We start from the raw sequence: 25,681 nt of genomic DNA on the forward strand, positions 1-25,681 counted from the left end.
TTCACTTGCTGGGAGATGTGATGGAGCCCTTAAAGAGGATGAATAATTACCATCAGAACATGAGAATGTTTATAGGGGACTGGACTGGCAGCTTCACACTCCAGCTGAACACTAAGCGAGAAAGAGGGAGTGGTGGGAGAGAGTGAGAACAAACCAAAGGAGGAAAGGAGAGGGGAAGGGTGTATGGTCAGAGTTTGGCCAATAAGATATTAGCCTAATGGCCTAACTGAGGGTGAAAATGAGGACATGGCTGAGATGGCACGAGACAGGGGGAATAACCCCACTTTAAGAGGACTCTCAGGACTTGTTAGGCCTGGGCAGGTTTAAGAGCTTTGGGCGCTCCTGTCATATTTCTCTTTCATTTGAATTTAGACCTCTTGTGTTTTCTCTGTCTTTCTCATTCTCTGTCCCTGCCTGCCTCACTCTTTTTTCAATCCCCTCCCTGCAGAAATGGCGGGCGCCAAGTCACTATAACAAGATATGGCAGTTTCATTCCAAATAATGACCCCAGGATTAACAAACAGAGTCCTGGAATGGTATTTAAAACAAAGCGGGGAGCAGACTGGCCTTGCATTGTTACTGCCTATGCTTTACTTTAGCACACTTTCTGATTGGCCTAACAGACTTTCTCTCGGGAAGGACATTCACAGTCTTGCCTACTCCTGAAGTGAAAAAAAAAAAAAAAAAAAAGGCTTCTCTCCCAGGTCTATTTCAGGTGAATGTCCTATAAGATCCATAGGATTAGGGCAATAACCAGTTTTTAGATGAAAACTGCAGCCAGTACCACCTTTGAGGCCAGGCCAAAAAGTAATAATATCGAGAAGAGTGATGAATTCCTCTAGAACATGACTCAGATTAAAATTTTGAAGGTGGTATTGATTTGAAGTGAGAAGTTAGCACAAGGTCAGGGTGTTAAAAGCTAATTTTAATGGTAATTGCTCTAACTGCTCATGGCATTCTCTGTTGGCCGGACTCCAGGCTCTGTGCTGACACGTGTGTGCCCTCACCTACACGTATATTAATACTCACAACATGTTGTGCATAATAAATTTAGTTCCATAGGTTTATGTGATTGCATACTGCATGTGGCACACTGCATACCTACTCACGTTGGCTTGCATATCCATAGCTGTAGTTTTCAAAATGCACATACACAGCTAGTTAGTCTCCAACTTCTGGTCATGCAGGGACCACTCCACCCTCACACCAACAAGCTCATGGTGTGTAATAGATTATTTTTGGTAAATTGGAAAGACTTGGTAAAAATGTGTGTGACCAAGACTAATGTGTCTCAAGCTCAAAAGGGTGGTCTCTGTTTACTTTAACATTTCATCAATGATGATTGGTGAGGGTGTGAACTCATTTGGGGTCTGTTTTACTGTTTATTCCGTTGTGTGTTGTCAAGGCAGTGTGCATGGATATACAGTATGTTTGCGTTGTATTTTCCGATGTGGTAAGACACTGTTTGGTTGGGCAAGGTTGTATTTCGGGTATTGGGGGGGTAACCAGGGCACTGACGTAAGTAGTGAGACTGTGGTATTTCCAATGATAACCACCAGTGGAGTTAAAATCATACGGGGTGCAGACATTGACTCATTCACCCAAACACTCACACGTGCAGATACACTACAGCATCACAACCTTCTTCACAAATAAACACACATTCACACAGAGCGTGTCCAGTCCCAGGGGTAAAGTCTCCTTAGTCTAGACAGCTGAGCCACATGACAGAGAGCAGCAGCCACAGAGTTCTGTCATGTCTATATGGATCCCCTGCAGAGCTCAACAGGAAACACTTCACTAATGCAGTCTGACAGGAATACTCTAACACACACACAGCCCTCTACAACAAAACGCTATTGACAACCCAATGATATCACAGCGGTTTATGCAGCACTCTCAGCACATTACTCAATGAAAGACAGTCCATGAAACACAATCTGTCCTGTCAGAGTCAATTTTTGCCATCTGTGACTATATGGATATTTAGTGAAGTACATGAACATTGGAATTGGTTGTGTACAAGGCTTACAGAAACAATGTAGCTGAAGAATAAGAATAAGGGAGAAGGCAGATTGGAAAATATGGGTTGTCAAATGGACAAAATATACATTGCGGTCAAAGAACTGTGCATAGTACGTAATGATGCAACAATGATTGTAGGCATCATGACAAATACAGTCCATTTCATAGTCCCTGGATGCCCGAGGCACCTGGATGCGGAGTGTGAGAAAATACTGTAAGAGAGTCCAGACGCGATGATCTCGGCCCTCAGTCTGGTTTCTTCCACTTACACGCACACACACACACACATGCTTTACACACATGCACCTGTGACCTCAGTCACTCAGCTGTACACACACACACACACACACACACAGACATGCTCCCACCCACAAGTTTTAGGCAGGTTGCCACATCGACCACAAATCAGGGTAACTAACCATCCTTTTTGTCCATCACCCCAGCAACACACTCTTGTTGTCATGACAACCCATTTGGCTGTTTTAGTGATATTTGGGAGCATGGCGTCTGAGGAGGCACGGCAGTGCTGTGACATCACCGCTGTTTCATGACAACTGTGGGAGAGAGCTGCTGAGCAAGGCAGACCTTTAAATCATGGAATATGTCTTAATGTGTCTTCAGAGGGACCCCCCTTCCCTCACCTCTGACGCCCTGATGGCTTTAACATCCACAGACCTCAGACTAACCTGGTAGAATGTGTGTTCTGTCTATATGCCTCTGTCTCAGACCCTTCGATTTCTGCTTCTCTCTTAGACCCAGTCTCTCCCTTATCTGAGTGTCTTCTTTCACAAGAACTGTCCATTGAGAACTGAAGGTGTTATTTGCCCTTCAGGTTCATATGGTGAATGCAAAAGCTAATTGAGGGGGTTGTTGCTGTGGGATTTGTGTGCTTGGCTGTTGCCATGAGTGTCAGCACAGACAATCGACCTTCGTCTGGACCACAGCAGGCACACCAGGACATGTCATGTCTAGGACACTGTGTGTGTGTGTGTGTGTGCGTGTGTGTGTGTGTGTGTGTGTGTGTGTGTGTGTGCGTGTGCATTCTCTCAGTTCTCATAGCTCCCTCTCCTTCTGTAGGAGACAAGAAACCTGAGTGCCAACATTACATCACCTCAATGAAGTGTCAGTTAAACATCATATAACATGATACTGTACAGCAAATGAAAATAACAGTGAATTACGAAGAAAGTTAAATATAGGATTAATACAGGACAGTACAGTCTTAATCTTATGTCTTATGTACTGTAGTATATTGATTTTATATAATATGTTAGAGGGTGCTACAATAGTTTTGTGGTAAAGAGGTTACTTTTATTTATTTATTTAGTCTTTATTTCACTAGGTTTGTCTCATTGAGATCAAAGATCTCTTTTGCAAGGGAGACCTGACCAAGAGTAGCAGCAACACCGAGTTTCAACAACAAATACCATTTACATAAAAGCACATAGATTTGAGTAATATCAAATGATTATATAAAACAGTTGCACACAGGCAGCTTGGACTCAATAGATTTCACCTTGGTTTTAAACTCATTCAAGCTCACCAGGTCTTGAAGCTTAAGATCCTTCTGCAGATTTTTCCATGCTGAAAGTGCAGAGAACCTAAAAGCTTTTTGCTTTTTTTTTTTTTTTTTTACCCCAATTCAGTTTTGACTTTGGGCACAACAAGATGCCAAAAAGTTCTGCCAACAGAGATTGTAATTTCCATATTTCATTTTCAAGGAGAAGATTAGTAGGTAGAAATAATATCTTTGTAAATAAAATCATACCAGTGACTTAGGCATCATAAACATAAAGCAGGTCAATTCAGTTTTTGAGTATGAAACACAATAGTGTCATTACAAACTGTAATGAATAACAGAGCCCCATGATACACGTTATCTAGCATGTGAAGAACACATTGTCATGATAAATGTCAGGTAAAAAGGTAGACTCCACCATTTTCCGTTTGACTCGATTTACTTTTATTGCGCCTTAAAAGACAAGTGGTCATCAATTAAAAAAACCTAGGTATTTTAAAGTAGATAGCGGTTCAATTTGTTTACCACCTCTGGTAACATTTCTGGAAAAACAAACAAACAAAAGTTTTGTTTTTTTCTGCAGAAAAGTTGCAGCTGACAAAGCTGTTTTCATATTCTGTCAAATGTGTACTGAAGATACTCAAAAGGTTTAGCAGGGGTAGGTGCAAAGCAGTAATGGACACTGTCATCAGCATAGAAATGAAAGGCAGAGTTTAGTATATTTTACCCAATGCAATTTTTGTATATAGTAAATAATGAAGGACCCAGAAGTGACCTTTGTGGTACCCACTTGAGAACTTGCAGTACTTCCGAGGTGGCACAATACCCTGGGTTCTTGCTGTGAGATTTGAGAGTTTGCATAACACCCAGCTGCATGCTCAAAAAACAATATCTGTAAAATGCCTGGTTAGAATATTGTGGTAAACAGTATTAAAGACCTTAGAGAGATCAATGAAAAGAAAAAGACAGCACTGCTTGTTATCAAGTGCTTCTACTTCGTCACAGGACCAGAAGTTTAAACAAAACTAATTCACATTAATACTGGGTGCACACAATACTGAACAGTGATGCAGAGACAGAATCTGATTGGTTGTTTAGGAAAAGCTGTTAAAAAACAATGTGTGAATCCAATGTCTTTCTCCTTTTTACCTCCTTCCTTTTCCAGAATCACGTCCCCTGTCCATTCCAATGAAGGTGATGCCCGACACCACAGCAGTGGAGTCATGGACAGCCTCAGAGGAGAGAATGAAGGAGCTCATCGCCCAGGCCTGGGATGCTGTTAAACGCCTTACTCTACAGGTACCAAACTATCCTCTATACCATCACTGTTGTACTCGAGCAGGTATACAAGATACCCATTTTCTTTGGATGGTGGTCCTTGTTGTTGCTCACTAGGCAGTGATATGCAAGTTTTCACTGTATCTAGTCCTGTTGGGGGCAGAGACATGCCACTGGGCCATGTCCTTATACTCTAGGACTGAGGGGTCAAAAAGAGTTCATCCTGCCAAAATATTCTTAAGCTGCACACTGAATTCACATTATTGCAATTAGATTCTTTGAACTAGCACCAGCATATCTATCAAAAACTGTCATCACATTTATCTTTGAGCAGAAGTGCCAACTTACTGCTCTTTGACTTGACCTGATACAGAAGTTACTGGCTGTCACACATATCCGGGAGCAGTTTTACAGTCCCAAATCTACTTTAGAGACCATTAACTCCTCTTTCCCTCAGAGGTACTGAGGTTTAGCTTAGCCCAGCCCAGCTTAGCTCTCTCTGTGGTTGTGGCCATATGGCTTCCAGGGACCTCTGTTAGCTGTTAGCTCATTAGCCTGTTTTACATACAAATGCATACGTAGCGTCTCGTGTCCCTTTGTGGTGGGCTGACTTTCTCTTTGACTGGCTGGCTAGCTGGATGTCCCTGTCTGTCTGTTTTAAGTGTCTAACTGGATAGTTAAGTGCTCCCATTGTGTGGATTCTTGCTGCATCTTGACTGGACCAGTTAGCAGAGCCCACATCACAACCAGCCCCATCTGAAATACATCAGGAAGTGCTGACAACTCTCTGACAGGGCTCTTGATGCAGAAACAGAACGTCATGGTGTATGCACACGTGTGTGTTTCTACGCACACAGTACTCATGCAGTTCAGTACATTACTGATCGGGGAATATGGACATCTTTGTGTCCAGTGATGTATTAGGTTAAATTTTAACTGCTGATCTACAATTTGCAAACATTACTGTGAAGATGGTGACCACATTTACCCAAAGTATTAATTTTGTGTTGTTACGCCAATATTCTGGGTTTTTGGTTGGCCACTGTAAACATCAGATCTGTGTTACAGTACTACAGTTAGGCTAATATTGTCATCATGAGAGACCTGGTTGGGATGCCTGGCTTACTTAAGCATCCCACAGATCACTGCAGCATTTGACTGTCGGTTTTCTCTGTCAGCACACAGTCAGACTCAGACAAGGTTATTGTTACATGGTGATGTCAACAGATTATCATCTCACAGATTACTACAGAGATGATAACTCCTTTGAATCCTTTTTTCATACGTTTTCAGAAGTGTGTTGTAGATGCAGGCAAGTCATCACAGGCGCACAGAAGTTTTCTCTGGTTGATTCACGGCAACAGGGATACTCTGTTCCAGGGAATTCAAAGTGCAGGTGAACTTAATCAGTCTTTAATTGGAATATGACTTATAGGCATGTATTTTTGTGCACGTAAACAATAACCACTGATGCAGGAGTCCAACAACCATTCTTAATTCATCTTAATTCTTATTGCTAGGACCACACAAACTGATGTCAGTCAAACATGAAAGAGAGCATGACGCATGTGAATTGAAATAATGCTTCAGAGCCCAGGTCCCATGTCAGCCCATTGAGCTGTTTACAGTACTTCCACAAAAGTTAACTCAACCCTCTAATAGTTTGCTGAGCCCGTCATTGCCTCCACTTTCCTCTGTCCCCTTCGGCTGTGTGACTGGGACCACACCACGTACTGGAGCAGTAATTAGGAAACAGTCTGTCCTGTTGACATGGGAGTGGAAGCGGACCAAACCGAGCGACCCGACAGCTGGTACCCCAGGCCTTGGATATCCCCAAACTTAAACCACTCCATTTATTTTAGTGTGGTGTAAACAGAATACCTAATGGCTCACACTTCTGCTGCACATGTGCCCAATTTGGCATGCAGGGCTTTCTCCGTCTTTTACAGAAGAGAGAGGAACAAGAGGAAAGAGTGAAGGTAAAGCAATGAGATTGAGGGAGAGAAAGTTACAAAAGTATTTATTATTCTATGGCTGCTGAGACCACTTAAGGCTGTTTAAACAGAATAGGGACATGTGATAGCAGGTGATTGTGTAAATTGTTTTAAGAAATTCTCATAGTCAGATGCAGTCATGATGCTTTGTCGCTGCGACATAAATTCTTTCCTGTAGATTCACAGCAGAAGGTAGAGGTCTTGCACAGAGTGTGGCCTCATTTTAATATGAGAAGGTTAGAAAACAGTGATAATGCAGATTGGAAAAGCTGCAGCACATAAGGTTTACATTTTCAGCTGTTTGTTGTCATTTATTCCACCAGTGTCAGCAGTTCACAAATAGCATCGAATGGAAAGATGTTCTAGATTTTCATTTTAGTGTCATACATTACAAGGTCTAATGCACTTTGCTGCATCATCCTTTATCTTACCTCAAGAAACAGCACAACCTCAAAAAAATCTGTGCAAGCAATTCTGTCCCACTGCACTGTGCATTTCATTGCAGTGTGACTCTATCCTTGAGTATAGCTTATGTAATGTCTTAGACACATATCCCACTCAAAGTCTAAAACCAGAACAGCAGCTGGAAAAAGCAGAACATGCACCATTTCTATTTGTAGCTTTCTGCTCCAAAATCATTCTTTACACCATACTTGTCTTTTTCAATGACAAACGTAGTTAGCGTTGATTCCTGGTGATGGCCCGTCATGCGTGGTTAGGGCACAGATTATTATCTGAATCCATGAGTGTCACGCTCTATCTGTAGCTGAGTGCTTCAAGCAAACCCCAGAAATGATTCTGAGCCATGGTTCCTCTATGACTTCAAATCCAGTACATTCCTATGTATCTCAGTTTGTAACACCCTCTTCTCCTCTTACCTCACTAGGAATGATAGGCGATTTTCACCCTGCAATGAAAATGGTCAAAACATTATTTGTAATCCATTCAAAGCCACCAGAGAACTTCCTTTAATCTCCTTAAGAAACTGTCAATAATGAAGACAGACGGGCAGCTAATGTTAAAAACAGACAAGCCAGCTGGCCAAAAGAGAAATGGTTCAGTTTATGTAGCTACGTGAATCACTGCTTAGACAAATTGGGACAGTAATGGAATTGGATCGATTTACGGTTTTGCCAATCCAGTCCGGTGTACAAGCTTAACTGTTTCTTAAACTTTTATACAACCTGGCTGAACAGGCATTTGTCATTATGGCACATTCTGGCAAATTAAAAGTGGCCTAACATTACATCTGCCAGCTGTGCCGATGGCGCCATGGCGCAAGACTTGATAGAAAGTGGGAATAAAAGGCAAGGAGGCAAAGATGATTAATTATGTTCTTACCATCCCAATCCCTTCAGCACTGTTTGCGTCAAGCACTCTTGTTGCCGAATGCCTTACCGATACCATCTTGCTTCTGGGTGCCATAGCCAGAAAAACTGTCTGTAGTGCTATCGGGCAGGTGAACCTGTGTTGCTGTGCCTACATTAGCATTAAGTTAGCAGCAGAGGTAGTAACAGAGCCGGGACTCATTATGTTCCGCTCTGGAGCAGCTGCTGAGTCAAGTGCAACACCTAGTGGTAAAATTCAATATTCTAGCCCAGTGCAGTGTTAGGCTTAATATCAAACCGGTTTGAAAATTTCTACAACGGCCAAACTGTAGACAATAGTTGACAAGTGTAGATGCACCTCAGGGGAAGATGAACCGGGAGTAAGAGAGAGTCTGGATGTGGGAGAAAAAGACATTGACTAAGGGCAAACAAGCCAGTGTCTTGTCACACCATTGCAACAGGCATGGTGAGGTCAGAGGGACATACCATCCAAACTAAGCCTCTCAAGCCCAGGATGGTGGAATCTCTCAGACATTATGTACCGCACCGCACAGATCATCCATGTTGTACACACGAGGGAGCGTGTGTGTGTGTGTGTGTGTGTGTGTGTGTGTGTGTGTGTGTGTGTTTTTCCCTGTAGAGGCAACTAAATCTCTTGGTCATGCAAGGCTACAATTTGTGTAGGTGGTGTTATTTTAGTAGTCACTTCACATTAGGGCTGAAGGGCAGTGCTGCAATTGTCACCCTGGCCAGAGTCGCCTGGCACATCTTAAAATGGCCACTTGCCCCAGCCTTGGAGTCCTGACCCTCCTCTTTACTTCCTTCTCTTACTCCAACTCTTTTGTTACTCTTGCGTACAGTACATCTCCTGAACTCCCCACTTTGCCTTCCGTGTTCTCACCTCTCGGGTCCTCCTCTGTCCCCTGTGTTTCTGCCCCCACTTATTTCCTGCCTACCCCTCTCCCCAACTGCTGCTCACCCTTACCCCTTTTCATCCTGTCATCTCCCCTTCTCAGCCCCATTCTCCCTGGGGACACCCATGTTCTCTCTGGACCCTGATAATAATTGCAAGTGATTAGGATGGTGATTCTATTTCAGGAATTTTGCAATAATTCCTTCTATTTAACACATGAATGTGTTCAGCGCTGGCAAAGGAGCACGTTGCTACCAAAACTGAAATGGGATCTGCTGAAACAGAGAGACCGTTGCCATGGAAAAATGAAGTAACACTGCTCCCTGCAGCTGCCATGCATTAATGAGTAGGATATTTTTTGAGAGAGAGAAGGAGGAGAAAAAGCAGTGGGGTAGAAAAGGTAAAGTGATGGAAAGGAGATGGAGGGTAGGAGGCGAGAAAAAGGAGAAAAATGGGCAGAGGGTGAATTTTAAGGCAGGAGGGAAGTGAGAGGGAGATAGAAAGGAGGATCATGTGTACTGTATGTTTGGTGTGGCTCAGATCGAGCTGGCCAGATGGTTTCCATGAACAGGATCTGACCCCCGGCTGGAGCGCCTTCTGCAGGCACATTACTTCATCCTCTGCCCCCCTTTCTCCATCCTATCATCCCTCCACTCAACACCTCACCCTCCCTGTCTGTCAGAGCCCACAATTTCCAAATGATTTGCAATCGCAACTTGAATTTTATGCCACTTCAAACACCATGTTTATATGTGGATTGTAATAAATTGTCAACTTTTCAGACTTGACAGTCATTTTAAACCCTGAAGGTCGCTACCTCATCAAAGTCATAACAGAAACATTTTTTGGTAGATGTTGCAGCTTCAAGTTATCTGTAATGGGATAAATGCATACATTTACATGTATTACAATTAACCTCAAGACCTGGCTCCAGCCACAAATGAATAACCTACTCATTGAGAGAGAGAGAAACCCAGGTCTGAAAATTAGTTCTGTTAAAGGTTCTGTATATTTAATTCAGAGCACTGATATAGCAGCAAACAATATTTGCTATGTAAAGATGTAGTGGAGTAATGACATCCTGAACAGAGGAGAAAATCATGCTCCCTCTGTGTGTGTATCTGTGCAGACAACCTAAATCAGAATCTCAAAATCGGGACAATTCGGGGGTATAATAGAATCAAATGTAATAAAACAGCAATTAATCTGTAATCACCCTCACAGATGAAAACTACTCACTCACTGTCAGTGCATTCTGTCAGAGGATCCCTGATTATTTGATATCACAATTTTTTTTATGCTTGTTTGACTGTAACTAGGACTTAAATCACACATGGACACAATCTGACTGTAATCCATGTATTTTACTGTTTTTATTACAAAAAAATTGACAACATTTCACCATTTCAAGCAACCATAAATCACATATGTTATTGCCACAGACTTCTCTTTTGATCAGGCTTAAACTGAGACAGGAAATGGCATGGTGATGGTGCTTATGTTAAAGGGCCAGTGTGTAAAATGGGTTGAAAACAGTGACATCAGTGGTCAAATTCTAGATTGCAGGGCTCACTCGCTCATCCCTCCCGTCGGGTAAATGACGGTGGCCTCGTAGGGACAAAAAGCCTTGCGCACAAGTTTTTCAGGAGTAGGTCTATCTAGTGACGAGGTGAATATTTATTTAGAAATCTAAACCATGTTACGATATTGTAATGAATCCCTCACGAGCAGGAGACCAGAGGAGCGTTCGGGAAAAAGGCCCGTTTATTTGAGCACTCCAAAAACTCCGCTAACACTCCAGGGGGTAAAAGACTCCGTCCCAAACTCTGACTCTTCTGGCGTAACAGACACACTTCATACACACATACTCGTTTACCATACCGAGTGGGGACCCCCTCCCCCCTCTGCTCCATCAATCTCCAACCCGCACACTGACTGACAGCGTAGCCGGTAAACAGAGCTCAGCTGTTTATTTAGCCTAGCAATATCTCCGGACTATAGTAGCTGCAATGGGCGACTTTGAACACGATTTTGAAGAGTTTCTTGTAGCGGACACAGACCCAGAGCCATACCTGTTTGAGCTGGAGCATACAGATGAGGAACTCCATGTGTTTGATGCTGAGCGGGTGAGAAGAGAGGCTGAATGCACAGAATGGGATTCGGTGCTACTGCTACCATCGTTGGGGAGATATATCATCAGGAGGAAAAGCGCCGCAGAGAGTGCATCACAAGGAGCGAAGTTGGGTCTTCTTTTCCTCGCAGATGACGGTTTGGGTTCATTCTCTCCTGTTGCATGGTAAGTGTGGTCCATTCGCAAACTTTATAACTAAAAACCCTTTTCACTACTCTCTATCGACGAACTACTAACACTCTCTGCTGTTTCCTCCTCCTTCTTCCTTCCTTCTGCTGTCTTCGTTGGTTCATTTATACACGCGAAACGCGTTCTCTGGCTGGCTGGATTGTCCGCTCGGTCTGCCGTACATACATGGCGGCGCAAGATGGCGACCTCTCTAAAGCAAGGCCCTTGCTATATATATATATACAGTACAGGCCAAAAGTTTGGACACACCTTCTCATTCAATGCGTTTTCTTTATTTTCATGACTATTTACATTGTAGATTCTCACTGAAGGCATCAAAACTATGAATGAACACATGTGGAGTTATGTACTTAACAAAAAAAGGTGAAATAACTGAAAACATGTTTTATATTCTAGTTTCTTCAAAATAGCCACCCTTTGCTCTGATTACTGCTTTGCACACTCTTGGCATTCTCTCCATGAGCTTCAAGAGGTAGTCACCTGAAATGGTTTTCCAACAGTCTTGAAGGAGTTCCCAGAGGTGTTTAGCACTTGTTGGCCCCTTTGCCTTCACTCTGTGGTCCAGCTCACCCCAAACCATCTCGATTGGGTTCAGGTCCGGTGACTGTGGAGGCCAGGTCATCTGCCGCAGCACTCCATCACTCTCCTTCTTGGTCAAATAGCCTTTACACAGCCTGGAGGTGTGTTTGGGGTCATTGTCCTGTTGAAAAATAAATGATGGTCCAACTAAACGCAAACCGGATGGGATGGCATGTCGCTGCAGGATGCTGTGGTAGCCATGCTGGTTCAGTGTGCCTTCAATTTTGAATAAATCCCCAACAGTGTCACCTGCAAAACACCCCCACACCATCACACCTCCTCCTCCATGCTTCACAGTGGGAACCAGGCATGTGGAATCCATCCGTTCACCTTTTCTGCGTCTCACAAAGACACGGCGGTTGGAACCAAAGATCTCAAATTTGGACTCATCAGACCAAAGCACAGATTTCCACTGGTCTAATGTCCATTCCTTGTGTTTCTTGGCCCAAACAAATCTCTTCTGCTTGTTGCCTCTCCTTAGCAGTGGTTTCCTAGCAGCTATTTGACCATGAAGGCCTGATTCGCGCAGTCTCCTCTTAACAGTTGTTCTGGAGATGGGTCTGCTGCTAGAACTCTGTGTGGCATTCATCTGGTCTCTGATCTGAGCTGCTGTTAACTTGCGATTTCTGAGGCTGGTGACTCGGATGAACTTATCCTCAGAAGCAGAGGTGACTCTTGGTCTTCCTTTCCTGGGTCGGTCCTCATGTGTGCCAGTTTCGTTGTAGCACTTGATGGTTTTTGCGACTCCACTTGGGGACATATTTCAAGTTTTTGCAATTTTCCGGACTGACTGACCTTCATTTCTTAAAGTAATGATGGCCACTGGTTTTTCTTTAGTTAGCTGATTGGTTCTTGCCATAATATGAATTTTAACAGTTGTCCAATAGGGCTGTCGGCTGTGTATTAACCTGACTTCTGCACAACACAACTGATGGTCCCAACCCCATTGATAAAGCAAGAAATTCCACTAATTAACCCTGATAAGGCACACCTGTGAAGTGGAAACCATTTCAGGTGACTACCTCTTGAAGCTCATGGAGAGAATGCCAAGAGTGTGCAAAGCAGTAATCAGAGCAAAGGGAGGCTATTTTGAAGAAACTAGAATATAAAACATGTTTTCAGTTATTTCACCTTTTTTTGTTAAGTACATAACTCCACATGTGTTCATTCATAGTTTTGATGCCTTCAGTGAGAATCTACAATGTAAATAGTCATGAAAATAAAGAAAAGGCATTGAATGAGAAGGTGTGTCCAAACTTTTGGCCTGTACTGTATATATAAGCATAATTATAAGGCTACAAAAACCAAACAAATTTTATTTTATAGCAATTATACACTTTTATAAACATATTAATGGATAGAATATTCAGATTCAGATTCAGATTGACAATAAACCATGCCAAATATTACACACTGGCCCTTTAAAGAGTGCAGGTAAATGAAATGGCTTTTATTATAGCTTACAGCCCCTGGTTGTCTCATTAAAAAGACAAGTACTGATTGGCTGTATTGCAAACAAAGAGAAGTGTTATTGCTGAGGGCAGAGCACAGTGTCCCCCCTGACATGGAGTCCACACAAAAATCTCCACACAGAGTGGGAGCCCAAGAGTAAATTGGAAGGAAGAAAGAAAGGAAGGAGAGAAGGAAGAGCAGAGAGGGAAACAGCAGGGGTACTGAGGGAATATGAAGGAGAGAGTAAGAGAAAGAGTGTACATTCTCTCCTGATTACACACACATCCTCCCTGGTATCGCCTGATCTAAATCAAGACCCCACAACGTAACAGTAGATGTGTCATTAGCTGTTTACCGATTGAGAGCACTGTGTATGTGCATGCACGCACATGTGTGTGTGTGCATGCACCCGGGACAGGAGCGCTCATGTGCATGTGTGGCCAGAATCCCGTTCCATCATCTGCTGCTGTGTCAATACACTGATGACCTCACAGCCATTATAGACACACACACATATTTGACCCTCTCACCGGGCTGCACTGGAAAAGTGCTTACCAGGATTCTCTTGTGTCTGTAACCTCTTGAACCTCAGAGGCCTAGAGACCTGGAACTGATTTTCATTAGGATAAAAACTCACAGCAGCTAGAATTTCAAGATTGGGATGTTTTAAAAAATTGTCAGGGAAAATGATGGTGGTTTTAACCGTGATCTTCTGAATGTATTTTGGAAAGCTTGTTTAGAGGGCATGCATCCACCCATTGTCTCGGGACAGAGGAGGAAGCCATGCCAAACGCAGGTCACATTAGATCAGATGAGGATTAGGACAGCCCAGTTTGGCCTACTTGATTCGATAACACCGTATAAATCAATAGTGGTGAAAATTTACTAGTTAGCCAGTAAAAGTTCTTTTCATCTGCAGTCCATCACCATTTGATCCAGTTTGGCCTAGTATTACATACTGCATAACATAATCACAGCCACCTCCACTCATTTCAGCTGGCCCAGAGAAAAATTGTCTGGCCACACCACTACTGTAGATAAACCCAGCCAAGCGTATTTCATACATCTGACTAAAGCACAGGCCAACCTGCTTGACATTAGTCCTTTGTATGTGAGGGCTTTTATGGAAGGTCTCAGCTGCATCATGAATCTTGAATAATCTATTGCTTGTACATGAACCCAGTCCTATTCACCCCATTCGTAATCAATGGGCAGTCTCTAAACTAAGCCACCCCATCCTAATTGTCCTCAACCTGCTGAAACCTCAGTTATCACATCTGCTCTCAGTCATGGCCACCTTCTTCCAGTGCATCTTCAGCCCTACTTTGGTGTGTCCACCCCTTGGAGCCCATCAGTAGTGGCTCACCATGCTGGGGTGGCTGAGGTGTGATTGTTTGAGATCGAGGGTGGGAGTAGGCAAGGCAGCCCAGGCCGGCCGCACTCCTAAGGCCACTGCTGGATCAATAAACGCAGCGATCAAAGTCGCAATTAACCCACCGCGCTAACACAAACACCCAGGCCAGCAGAAACAAACAAAGCCTTCATGTCACCTAAAGCGTTTATTTTTGCAGATTTCCACCTCGGCCAGAGAGACCTCCAGCGCTTGTCAGCTTCTGTAAGCAGTGTTAGAAGAGAGGAATGCAGGGCCACAGGGATGGCTGGCTGCCTGGCTGTGCTGCTGTGCCAGGCCACGAGCTTATTGCTTGTGGTGGCATGTGGGTGAGACCCAGCCTATCTGTTGTCAGGAGGCATCACGCTTAGATGCCTTTCTCATAGACATTAGGGAGGAAAGTTGCTTTCTGAGGTTGCAGAAAAAAACTTCATTTGTGTACATCCATGCACCACAACACACATCTGCACAGTGTCATCTTCAGATACACGCATTAATCATGTTCATTTACACTGAGACATTATTTACACTATTTTTACACTATTTACACTATTACACTCACTATTCCAAATGTGTTTTTGGACAGAGCAGAAATGCAGGAGGATATGCAGAAGAAGGGGGAGCAGGAGGTTAACAGTGGGTGGGTTATCCAGAGAGACGAGGGGGATGGGGGGGTGTGAGGGGGGTTGCTCTGTGGACCTTCTGTTCATCTGACCGGCCACTTAGGAAACACAGTGTCCCGTCTGGTGCAGGCACAGGAAGATTACATTTGGAGAGGTATCAGGTTTTTAAAAACAAAGGGATGTGTTTTCCGTTCGCTGCAGATCTCTCCACTGAGATTTTTTCTGCTCCAGAGTTGCAAATGTTTTCACCCGGGATGCTGGGAGGGTGTTTCTAATTTCCTCCTCTCTATCTCTGGGTGATTTCCTGTGTGTCGTGGCTTGCTTATTGTGTGTGTGTTGCGTGTGTGAAAAAGAGTGTGCAGTGGAGAAAATGAGGGGAAAAATGTGTTGGTATATACATGCTTGAATGTGCAAGTTTATGCGCGTGTTTGTGTGTTTGTGCTTCACATGTTGTGAGGTCGCTCCACAGAGAGGTGATCTTGGCCTACAGGGTTTTTTTGTACTGAGGTCTGTACTGAGTCAGGGCCTCCTGGTTTCTCTTCCCTGCAGTGATATGAAAACAATAAGTCTAACAGCGGATCTGACCACAGCACCAAAGGACAAATGTCAGGCACTGGGGGTCCAAGATAGATGACTCTGACAGAGTTTGTATTAAATGCTGTCAGAATGATGTCACAACACAGCTGTCCTGCTGAAAATATTTTTAAGAGAAGTAGGCACCAAGCATTATATCTTTATCTTATAATAAAGTAAAAATGTAGATGTCAGTTTTTAAGTTTTTGGGCTCAGTTATGATAGATAAGTCAAAAGAGATAACTCTCACCTACATTCTGTAGTTTAATGACCAGAACTTTACATAGGAGAAAGATGGTGCATGTAGTACAAGCTCACACACATTCAGATGCGGTGCGAAGCACACCAAGCATATCATGATATCAAAAATGAATTTAAATTAATTTAAAAAAGGAAAAGTGGCATGTTGTTACTATTCTATAGGCTGTTTACTGTATGTTGTCAATGTAGCATTAATTTGAATTTAAAGTCACTCACCTTGATTTCTGTCTGTGGGGTGCTTCGCTAAGTTGGAAGTGTTTCCTTTGTTTGTCTGAAAAGTTTGATGGCACCATTTGCGTAATGGTTTTTGTGAATTTATTATTAATCCCTGATGATCCGCCCCAAACGCAAATTACTACCATACAGACTCTTACTGTTTTTCTTTTTGTCGAGTTGAGGCGAGGCGGAGCTGTTGCTGCAGCTGTATATGTTGCTGTCTTCCACATTTTGTTGTTGTTGTCCAGTGGTGGTTGGTGTTCTTTTTTTTGGCATTTAACGGCAGACTGGAACATGTCTGGAAGAATTGCATCCCTGCCTATTGCCTTTGGTACTGAAGAAAAACAAGTATTGACACATTTTCAGAATTTCTAAAATGTTCTCCACTGTTTTAAGCACTGAGACTATATGTTTAGTTATGATAGCTAAAATTCTGGAGGTCTTTTTCAGACAAGGCAGGCTCTTTTTACCTTTCCAGCAAAGTCAGCTCATGCCTGAAACATTTAACTGTTTTAAGAATGACGATCTGAAAATAATGCACTCTAAGCCGAAGTTGCTTCTCCGAGTACACAGGCTGTCCTCCATCTTACTCACTGTTCTGTCATTTACTGGCGAGGCACGGCAGATCCTAAGAGCCTCCTGTGGTTATATAGGCCATTTCCACATGGCCCCAGCCTTTTAAAGCCTAAGTGTGTTTGGCCCTCAGCTTCCTCTCTATTAGAACCTGCTCTGCTGGAACCAGATAAACCATCTTCACAAAGACTCAAGGGAGAAATGCTACACGAGACAGTTCATACACTCCCAGTGCTGCTCAGAAGAGGAGGAAGTACGGGATGCTTTTTGGGGGTATTAAGATTTGAAACAGGGTCCACACATGTGGCTGGATTCTGAACGCTATCTGATGGAGCGGGGAAGTGATCAAGAATAAAACTGAGCTGAACTTGCCACAAAAAACGGAACAATCCCATATTTAGAACTCTGTGATGTGAAGCCAGGCAGGGATGAGAGGGAAGAAATAGACAAAGAAAAAAAAGTCTTAAGGCATCTTAGCATTTAATCAAAGTACTTTCCAAATGGATATGTTTCAGTTTTTTCAGTGTTTCAGGCTTTTTTTTTTGTTCGTCCGTCTCTTTTCTAGTAGTATTTATTTACTTCTGACAGCATGTGCTGGCTTCCTGATGCAGAATCCAGATTGAATTAGAGCCTGTGTGATTGTAGATCAAAGTGTAAGAAGATCCTTGTTCATTTAGAGGCCTAAGAGGAAGGGATCAAGGTCTAAGTCTCAGGATAAGCAATGGTCACCTACCAAATAACCATGCTGTGTCACTCAAAAACCATTGGCACTCTCACTTTTTGGGGCCGTGGGGCTTTTTACTAATCCTGTGTTTGTCAGCGTGCATAGTGAGACTTATGCAACAGAAGAGCACTAGCCTAATATTCTACATGTTGTATAGATCTCTATATTATTTCCAGCTAGTCACTGTCCCCTGATGGCTGCGTACTGTCATCTTTAAATGAGCCAGTCAGATAAAACATTTTCTCCACATGCTACAGATGTGCAGCACTGATGAAAGGCAGCAAAGAGTAAAATGTATCTTTGTAAACACAAAAAAAACACACTAAATGTTTGTTTTCTCTGATTATATGCCAAACAAAAGTATCCTTGCTACTTTATATAAATTAAAGTGGAGTCTCCCATCAGTCCAGCCTTCATCAAAATTCATGTTGGCATTGTACGTTTCTGCAAACCACAGAAATGTAACATTAATATGTTTCTGTGTAGCAAATGTGTTGTAACTTCATGTGTCTTAACGTTTCAACAACGTTGTGGTTAACATGTAGTTATGTTTAGGCACCAGAACTACTTAGTTATGGTCAGGAAAAGATCTATGTTTTAGCTTGAAATGCCAAGTTCTGCTACACTGAACAGTATTCTGCAGCTTGGTAGCTGTCTCGCCTAGGTCTCACGCCATCCACCATCCCCTCAATCTCCTGATAAAGTCAGCTCATGTACATGTAATCAGAACTACCTCAATTTAGAAACATTGATATGATATTTATGAAATGTACAAATGCAACATACAGTATGCCTGGTTTGCAGAAACATACGATGCCAACAATTTCATCTGGCAAGTGGGCTGGATTATTTCACCCAACACAAGAGGAGGAGGAGGAGAAAAAAACGTAGCAGACTGATTGTTGTATACTGAACTAACTCAACACCCAGCAGCAGTAGAGAGAGATATAACCTTATAGCTTTCAGCAGTGTTGTTTGACTGAGCATTGCTGTTGCAGGTGCCACCCTTCAGAGGAAGTGGTAAGCACAGCACAAAGTCTCTGCAAGGATATTAAAAAGAGACAGGGGGGCTCCCTCACAGCAGCACTTGTTCAAAGACAGGAGATGTTAATTCAGGTGTTTTGGCTTGAGGCCATCAAGTTTTTATTTTATTTGTCTTCTTTTTTTTTTTTTCTTAAAATGACTGATAACTTCAGTTTAAAGGGATATTATGGCCTGTGATTTTGTGTGTGTGTTTGGGTTTGCATGTACTGTATGTGAATATGCGAGCACACATGATGTGTGTATGTGCTTTTGTAAATGTGTAAGTATGTCATTTGAGCATGTTTTCACAGTTAAAGCGTGGCACGTGCAGCCTCATAAGGAGTCGATTGGCTTCAGTCTTCTTTTAACGGAGATTTCCTGGTCAAAATTGAAAAGTGTTTCCGCTCTTTTTGAAGTATATTAATAGAGTGTGCTGCGAGTGATACACCCTGCCCTGGATGCACACACAGACACACACTCACATTGTCCCTCAGTATTTTTTCCAATATTAATCTGTCATTAGAGGCAGTGGGTAACTGAACTGCAGTCCCAGGCCGCTGACAGTTAACTCCATTTGTTATGTTTAAAGATTTAGTTTCACTTTGACAGGACATGATGTCATTGGACAAAAGGAATGAAGAATTATGACTCTTTGACTCCTCTTTTCCCCACTGAACCTTTTATAATGACATATGAACACACCTGCCATTCCTAAACTTCTAACAGTAGGCTTCAGCTTGAATCCAAGACTTTATTATAATCCAGAGTTCTCCTAATGTGGTTGAGCTCCAGATACCCCTGTCATGATCTGAAATGAATGTTTAACCCACAGGATTGTTGAAACATAGGTCACACGTACACACTCACAAGAGTGCTGCCCAGCCCTGTGCTGTATTTATTGTTTGTTGTACCTGAATCATTTCCAGAGGCTGTCTATCTGTCATTTTTTGCTGCAGTTTTATTCCACATTACCCTGAACCCCTCTGAGGGTAAAGTTGTGTAACAGATATTCCACTCTGCAATTATACTTCTGGCTTTCAGATATTATTTGTGCCCATTTCTATTTTTAAATTCATTTCAGTATTTTCCTTTCGCTGCACTTGGAAAAGCTGCCTTTCCATGGGTCTACCCTAACAGAAAATCCGTTTTCACCATCCTGTTATGGGATACAAATTAAATTTAGTTTGCTGAGCCTTGTGCGTGGCTTGTTGGTACAGTAACATGCTGCAAATGTTGCTCTTTGCCTCCCAAGCACGTGACGAGTGAGTTTTAGGTCAACCTGGCACAGCTGTCACTTTCCTGTCCCATCACGGGACCTTGTGCATGCTTTCTCTCTTTCACACACACACACACACACACACACACACACACGCTCTCACAAACAAACCTACACGAACCTGGCATGCACATCAGCTCACAGTAGGGGGACATTGTCACACAGGCTAACTGCTTCCAGTGCCGTGTTTATTGGCCTGTTGCAGAGCTGTTAAACACAATTGTGTGGAATACCAAACATGACCCTGCACAACCTCAACTGAACTTTTACACCTGACATTGTGACATGAAACACACACACATAGTCTGACTTTATGCTTGGACCTGTTAGTATAGTGAACTTTTTTTTTTGCTGGGTATGCAACCATTCAAAAAGACTGGATTCCCCTCTGCTCCCACCATCTGTCTTCTCCTCTCTTCCATCTCATCTAGTCCCAACCTATCTCTCCTTTAGTGTTTCTTTTTCTCCCCTTTGCTCTGGTCACAACACATTTACACAGACTTTCCACCCTGAATCAATGCATGGTCATGGTGACAGACCTGGACACCAACAGGCAGGCCTCAGTGAGTGAGGACAAAAGGACAGAGGAATGAGGGGGTAGGGTGATGGTGGGATCGAGGGATATTGGTAAGGGAGAGGAGCTGTCAGTGGTTTTGGCTGTGGTCAAAGCAGTGATGAATATGGGACATTCTGACCTCAGACTATTTCTCTCTTTGGATCCGTCAGCACTGTTCATCAGTGCCAGTGCTCCCATTTCTTGCCCTTCGTTACCCCGTTGCCTTTATTTGAATACTGTATGTTCGTCCCTGTGTGTGTGTGTGTGAGTCACAGCTCAAACATGAGACCACAGAGGGGGAGCCTTGGAGAGGCCTGCGAGGTCAACCAGGGTGACCTGCTGTTAGCGGTAGCCCAGAGAACAGGGTGGAGTATAGCCAGTCAATTCTCAAAGGGTTGAGTGTTCACATTCCAAGAGGGGTGACACAACCGCAGCACCAAGGATAGGCATTTACAGTATTTTGTCAATATGTTTAACTGGTATTTTGAGCACATTTGAGCATAAATTGTTCGGCATGACAGTCTGATAGGCTGTCTGTAATTGACCAGTGGTTTGCTGTGACTGAGAGAGCAGAGGGTTTCCATGGCAAAGGCATCATGTCAGTGAATATGAATTAATTCAGGTGGAAGTCATATTGAACAGCCTTTCATTGCCCTCACATGATGAAAAACATTATACGCAACACAGGTGCCAGTACCTCTGCCATAGAGGTCCTCTTTTTGATCCCATTTGTTTCTGTCTGTTTGTCTGTTAGCAGAAGATATCAGCTATGGTTCATGGAACAAAGAATTCTCGCATTTTTTTTTATCTTAAAGGATTTTGCAACATCGCATAAGAGGGCATTTTTAAACAGTTTTGCTATTTTCTCATGAACTATTGTACTCACTAAAAAAAATCTGGCACATCTATCCCATGATTGTCTATCACAGTGTGTATTTTGCTCCAGATCCAGATGCAGATTAAACATTCCTAAACATTTTCTATTATTAAAATAACAAATGTAGACGATTGTGCAGCCTTGGCAGAGGCATGCTCTCTGAGTGCTTTCTAGTTCTCATTATATTTTGATCTTACTTGTTTACCATATTTGTCTTGGATACAACTTAAGCCAGTAACTATGTTGCCTCCTGGAGTAGGTATGGATTACAATAAGTAGTTTGTTCATGGACTCTATGGCCCCACAGACTTTACCGCGATTTAATCCAGACCCCTGGCAAGATATTTGACTAACATTATTCATCTGTTTGGTATAGCATTATTTCCCTTGTCTTTCTGTCTCGTTGTCTTTTTTCTCGCAACTGTGTGATTTGAAGTCAGATATTCATCAGCGGCTGCAGCCTCTGGTCCCCAGTGTATGGCATTCCCAGTTCACTGTTATTCTTATCTCCTCTGTTGACCTTAACTCCCTTACTCAAGAGAAAAGCAAATGTTTCTTTATTCACCGCCGTCAGATGGACTCATGCACTGTTGCCATTGTGAATTACAACATGTTTGTTTCTGTGTTTTTTGTGGCTTTTATTAGCTGTCACCAAAGGAGGGGGGGACTGACTAAAGATTAGTTTTGTATCACCCAGATTTAGGACTGACGAGCCATTTTCTTTTCCATTACATAGTCAGGCTCTTTGAAGCATTTTGATCTTTTTGCCTTAGTGTAAACATCTACGAACAGCGGTCGCTATGCCCAGTGAATGCCATTCAATTGTTCAGCTTTTTCCTCTGTTGTCATCTGTGAGATGTTATCTGATTATTGTTAGTATTTCACTGTGTGATGTGGCAAGTCTGCAGCTACCATACACTTGACATCATCTTTGGTTTTGTGTTGCCATGGGGAACAACAGCAGAACATTATAAAGTCATAAGAAAACACCATTAAGGGGTATTACTTTAGGTTTCAGTGTACACACTCAAGCTAGCAGCTATGGTGGTAGCTTAAACAGTAGGTGCCAACTTTTATCTGCCCTGCTGTAGCATAATAAAGATTAACATCCTAGTCTTTACACCAAAACAGCTAGCTTAGCTGACCTAAGGTATGTCACACAATGAACTCACCCTTTCCAAATAGTTATTAACAAAATCTACTAGTATTTTATTTTGCTAAAAATTATCCCACAATTGCTGATAAAAATGTTAATATAAAATGAAATGTCTGGTGGTATAAAGAGTCTAACATCTGGGTCTTCTTAAACACAGTTTCTTTTAGTATTTAACCAGGGTGGACATTCATCAGTGAGTATTTATTTATAGTTTAATATTTTCTTGTGATTGAGTTTGACTCCCAAAGTTTGATATATGGTGACAGGTTTAGTCAACCATCAGACACAGTATGGGAACTACATTAATTTAGGTAACTGTAGTTATTAGTTTATAGTTGGTCTGTATGGCAGGAGAGCTTTATTATGAAATGACCCATTTAAAGAAGCAAATGTTTAAGTATAAGATTACTTCCTATACGTTACGGTTGAACTAAGTATGAATTTTTTTTCTGACAGTAATATGGTTAAGCCTACACAGGGGTATACATCTTTGTGCATACCTTTGAACTACTTGATGTTGGCTCTGCATTAAATTAGCCCTGAAATGATTAGTCAGTCAATCAAATTATCAACTGATCAGATTTATCAATGACAATTATTAAACAAAAACAGTTGCTGGTTGCAGCTTCTAAAATATGAACATTTGCTTGTTTTTCTCAGTTTCATGTTAATGTTTATTGATTACTTTGGTTTTATAGATGGTTTTTCAATCAGTCAGACTTATGCAACTCAGAATGCAACTCAAAGTGCGGAATATAAAAGGTGGAAATACAGTGAAAGTCAACTAATAAGAACACAACTCTACATAAAAAAATCAAATGAAAAATAATGAATAACAGTAAGAGGACAGTTTTCAAACAGACAAATTAATATTAAGAAATCTTGTTATAAGCATTTTTATTGTTATTGACAGACTTAAAAAAAAACATTTTGTATTACAGTACAGGCAGATGAGATGAGATAAATAGGTTTTGTATCTTCTTCATTCTGACACACCCATTTATTGAGTTATCAGCTAGTACTTTTGTTAAAAAAAATACTACGATGGCTGAGGAATAGCCCAAGCAGAAAAAGAAATAATGTGTTATGATGTGACTAAACCAAGATGTCCAGCAGGAGAGCATTAGCCTCAGGCAGTGAGCTCAAGGTGCAGACCAGAGTCACAGTGTTAAAACCCAGCGGTTTCCGTGTGTCTGCCTGCTTTACAGCTTAACCCTGCTAAGATCTGCAGCAGACCAGGCAGTGTCGATGGATTTTCTTCCTGCGTGCCGCCTCTTAAAAAGGCCAAAGCCTTATGTGTCAGTGTTCCGATTTCAAACTCCCCTTTGAAGAGTAATCAAAAGAGGAAGCAGCGTGAGATGAATGTGTAACCATATCTCTCCCTCTTTCCCTTTCTCTTTTGCTCTCCTTCTCTCCATTTCTCTTTTACTCTATCTCGGTCTTTTTCTCAGTTTCTGCCGTTGTCGCCCTCTCCCGACTCCCATCAAAGCTGGGAGAACTGGCCTCCGTATCCAGGCCTGTCAGAGGCATTCCAACATTGTGTGTGTGATATTAACAGAAGGCTGCAAATTTGTTAATGCAAATTTCAGTGGAGGATGTGTGTCTGTGCATTTGTGTGTGTATTTTACACTGAACACAGTATAATAGTGCTTAAGCCAACCAACTCTCTGACTGACACACACACACCCAGACAAACTGAGTGTCTGGCAGCACCTGCTGTCTGCCCCCTGGACCCTGTCCTCTTTTCCTTTCTGTTAACTGGTCTTTTAAATCAGTGCAACCCCGATGTAATGGAAAAAGACACAGCTCTTACACTTACTGGCTACTTGCTACTGGTTACTGACCTAATGGCTCGTAAATTTTTTGGTGAACAGAGATATGTGTGACATAATACAGCTGGAATGGCTCTCAGACGTTTTAAAAAGACTTCAAATATGATTTAAGTTCAAAATTTAATTGTGAAAAGTCCCTGAAGTTGTAAAAGGTGTTCCATTTCCTTGATATGGAATTTCACATAGGTTTTAAATGGGCATTCAAAAGCTCACATTTGACTTTTAAAAGGCAGATCCCACTGTCTAAAGCAGGACAGTAATAAAGTAATACAGTAGTGGTAATAATATGAAGCAAAGTTTACTTTATCATAGGCATCAAGCAGAACAGCATGCATGACTAAATGTGGGATTGACTGTTTCCATTTTTTAAATCAAGGAAAGCTTTATTACGCATGTCCAGTCTTTTCCAGCAACACCCAGCGTTGTGCATACACTCTTTCTTGGGTCCTTTCCATTGCAATCCAAACTCTCTAATTTTGGCACAGAGCAGTGCCCTTTAAGCACTTTGCTCAATGGCAGCTCACTGAAACTGATATAAGGAGGCTGAGGCAGGTGGGTGGTCAATTATCCTGTAACTGAATTGATTAATATGACTTCATATGTTCTTTGTTTTTCTCTCACTTCTCCAGTTGGAGCTGCAGTCATGCTGTGTGTTCCTGCCTAATGACAGCCTCCCTTCCCCGAGCACCATCATCTGCGGTGACATTCCCGGCACCGTCCGTAGCTGGTACCACAACCAGGCCTCCATGCCTGGGACTCTGGTAGTCTGCCTGCCACAGATCAGTGTCCTTAGTGCTGGGCACAAGTACATGGAACCACTGCAGGAGCTCCCCTTTGTGGTCTCCAAGCCCATCTTGGAGGAAGGTAGGTTTTTATATTGTATCTAATGAAATTTCAGTTTTAATTAAAATGATTAAAATGTTAGGAGAAGAACACACACCCAGATAAACAGTGAGAACACTAAATGACCCTGTGTCAAAAAGATTGATTTGAAAGTTTAAATGAGAAAAAAAGTACACTTCAAAAAACAATGATGGTGATAGATTAAAAATGGGAGTCTTGGAAAATAAATTTCAATGGGTGGGAGAAATCGCCTTGCCTTTTTTTTTTTTTTTTTACACACAAATTTGCTTTTATTAATAATTAAAATGAATGCTCTCATAATAGTAATAGGCTACATAATGTGAATTCAT

General features: G+C 42.2%; 1 protein-coding gene across 2 annotated transcripts in view; it reads left to right on the forward strand.

Annotated features, from left to right (window-relative positions):
• Window positions 1-25,681, forward strand: part of vps13b (vacuolar protein sorting 13 homolog B) — a 354,297-nt gene that overhangs the window by 158,455 nt on the left and 170,161 nt on the right. For both annotated transcript variants that reach the window (XM_078171989.1, XM_078171988.1), the window contains exons 22-23: window positions 4,710-4,843; window positions 25,118-25,352. In XM_078171989.1, the coding sequence (XP_078028115.1) occupies window positions 4,710-4,843; window positions 25,118-25,352 (369 nt within the window). The remainder of the gene's footprint in view (window positions 1-4,709; window positions 4,844-25,117; window positions 25,353-25,681) is intronic.

Source organism: Epinephelus lanceolatus, chromosome 10 (genome assembly GCF_041903045.1).
Source record: "Epinephelus lanceolatus isolate andai-2023 chromosome 10, ASM4190304v1, whole genome shotgun sequence".
NCBI classification, from domain to species: domain Eukaryota; kingdom Metazoa; phylum Chordata; class Actinopteri; order Perciformes; family Serranidae; genus Epinephelus; species Epinephelus lanceolatus.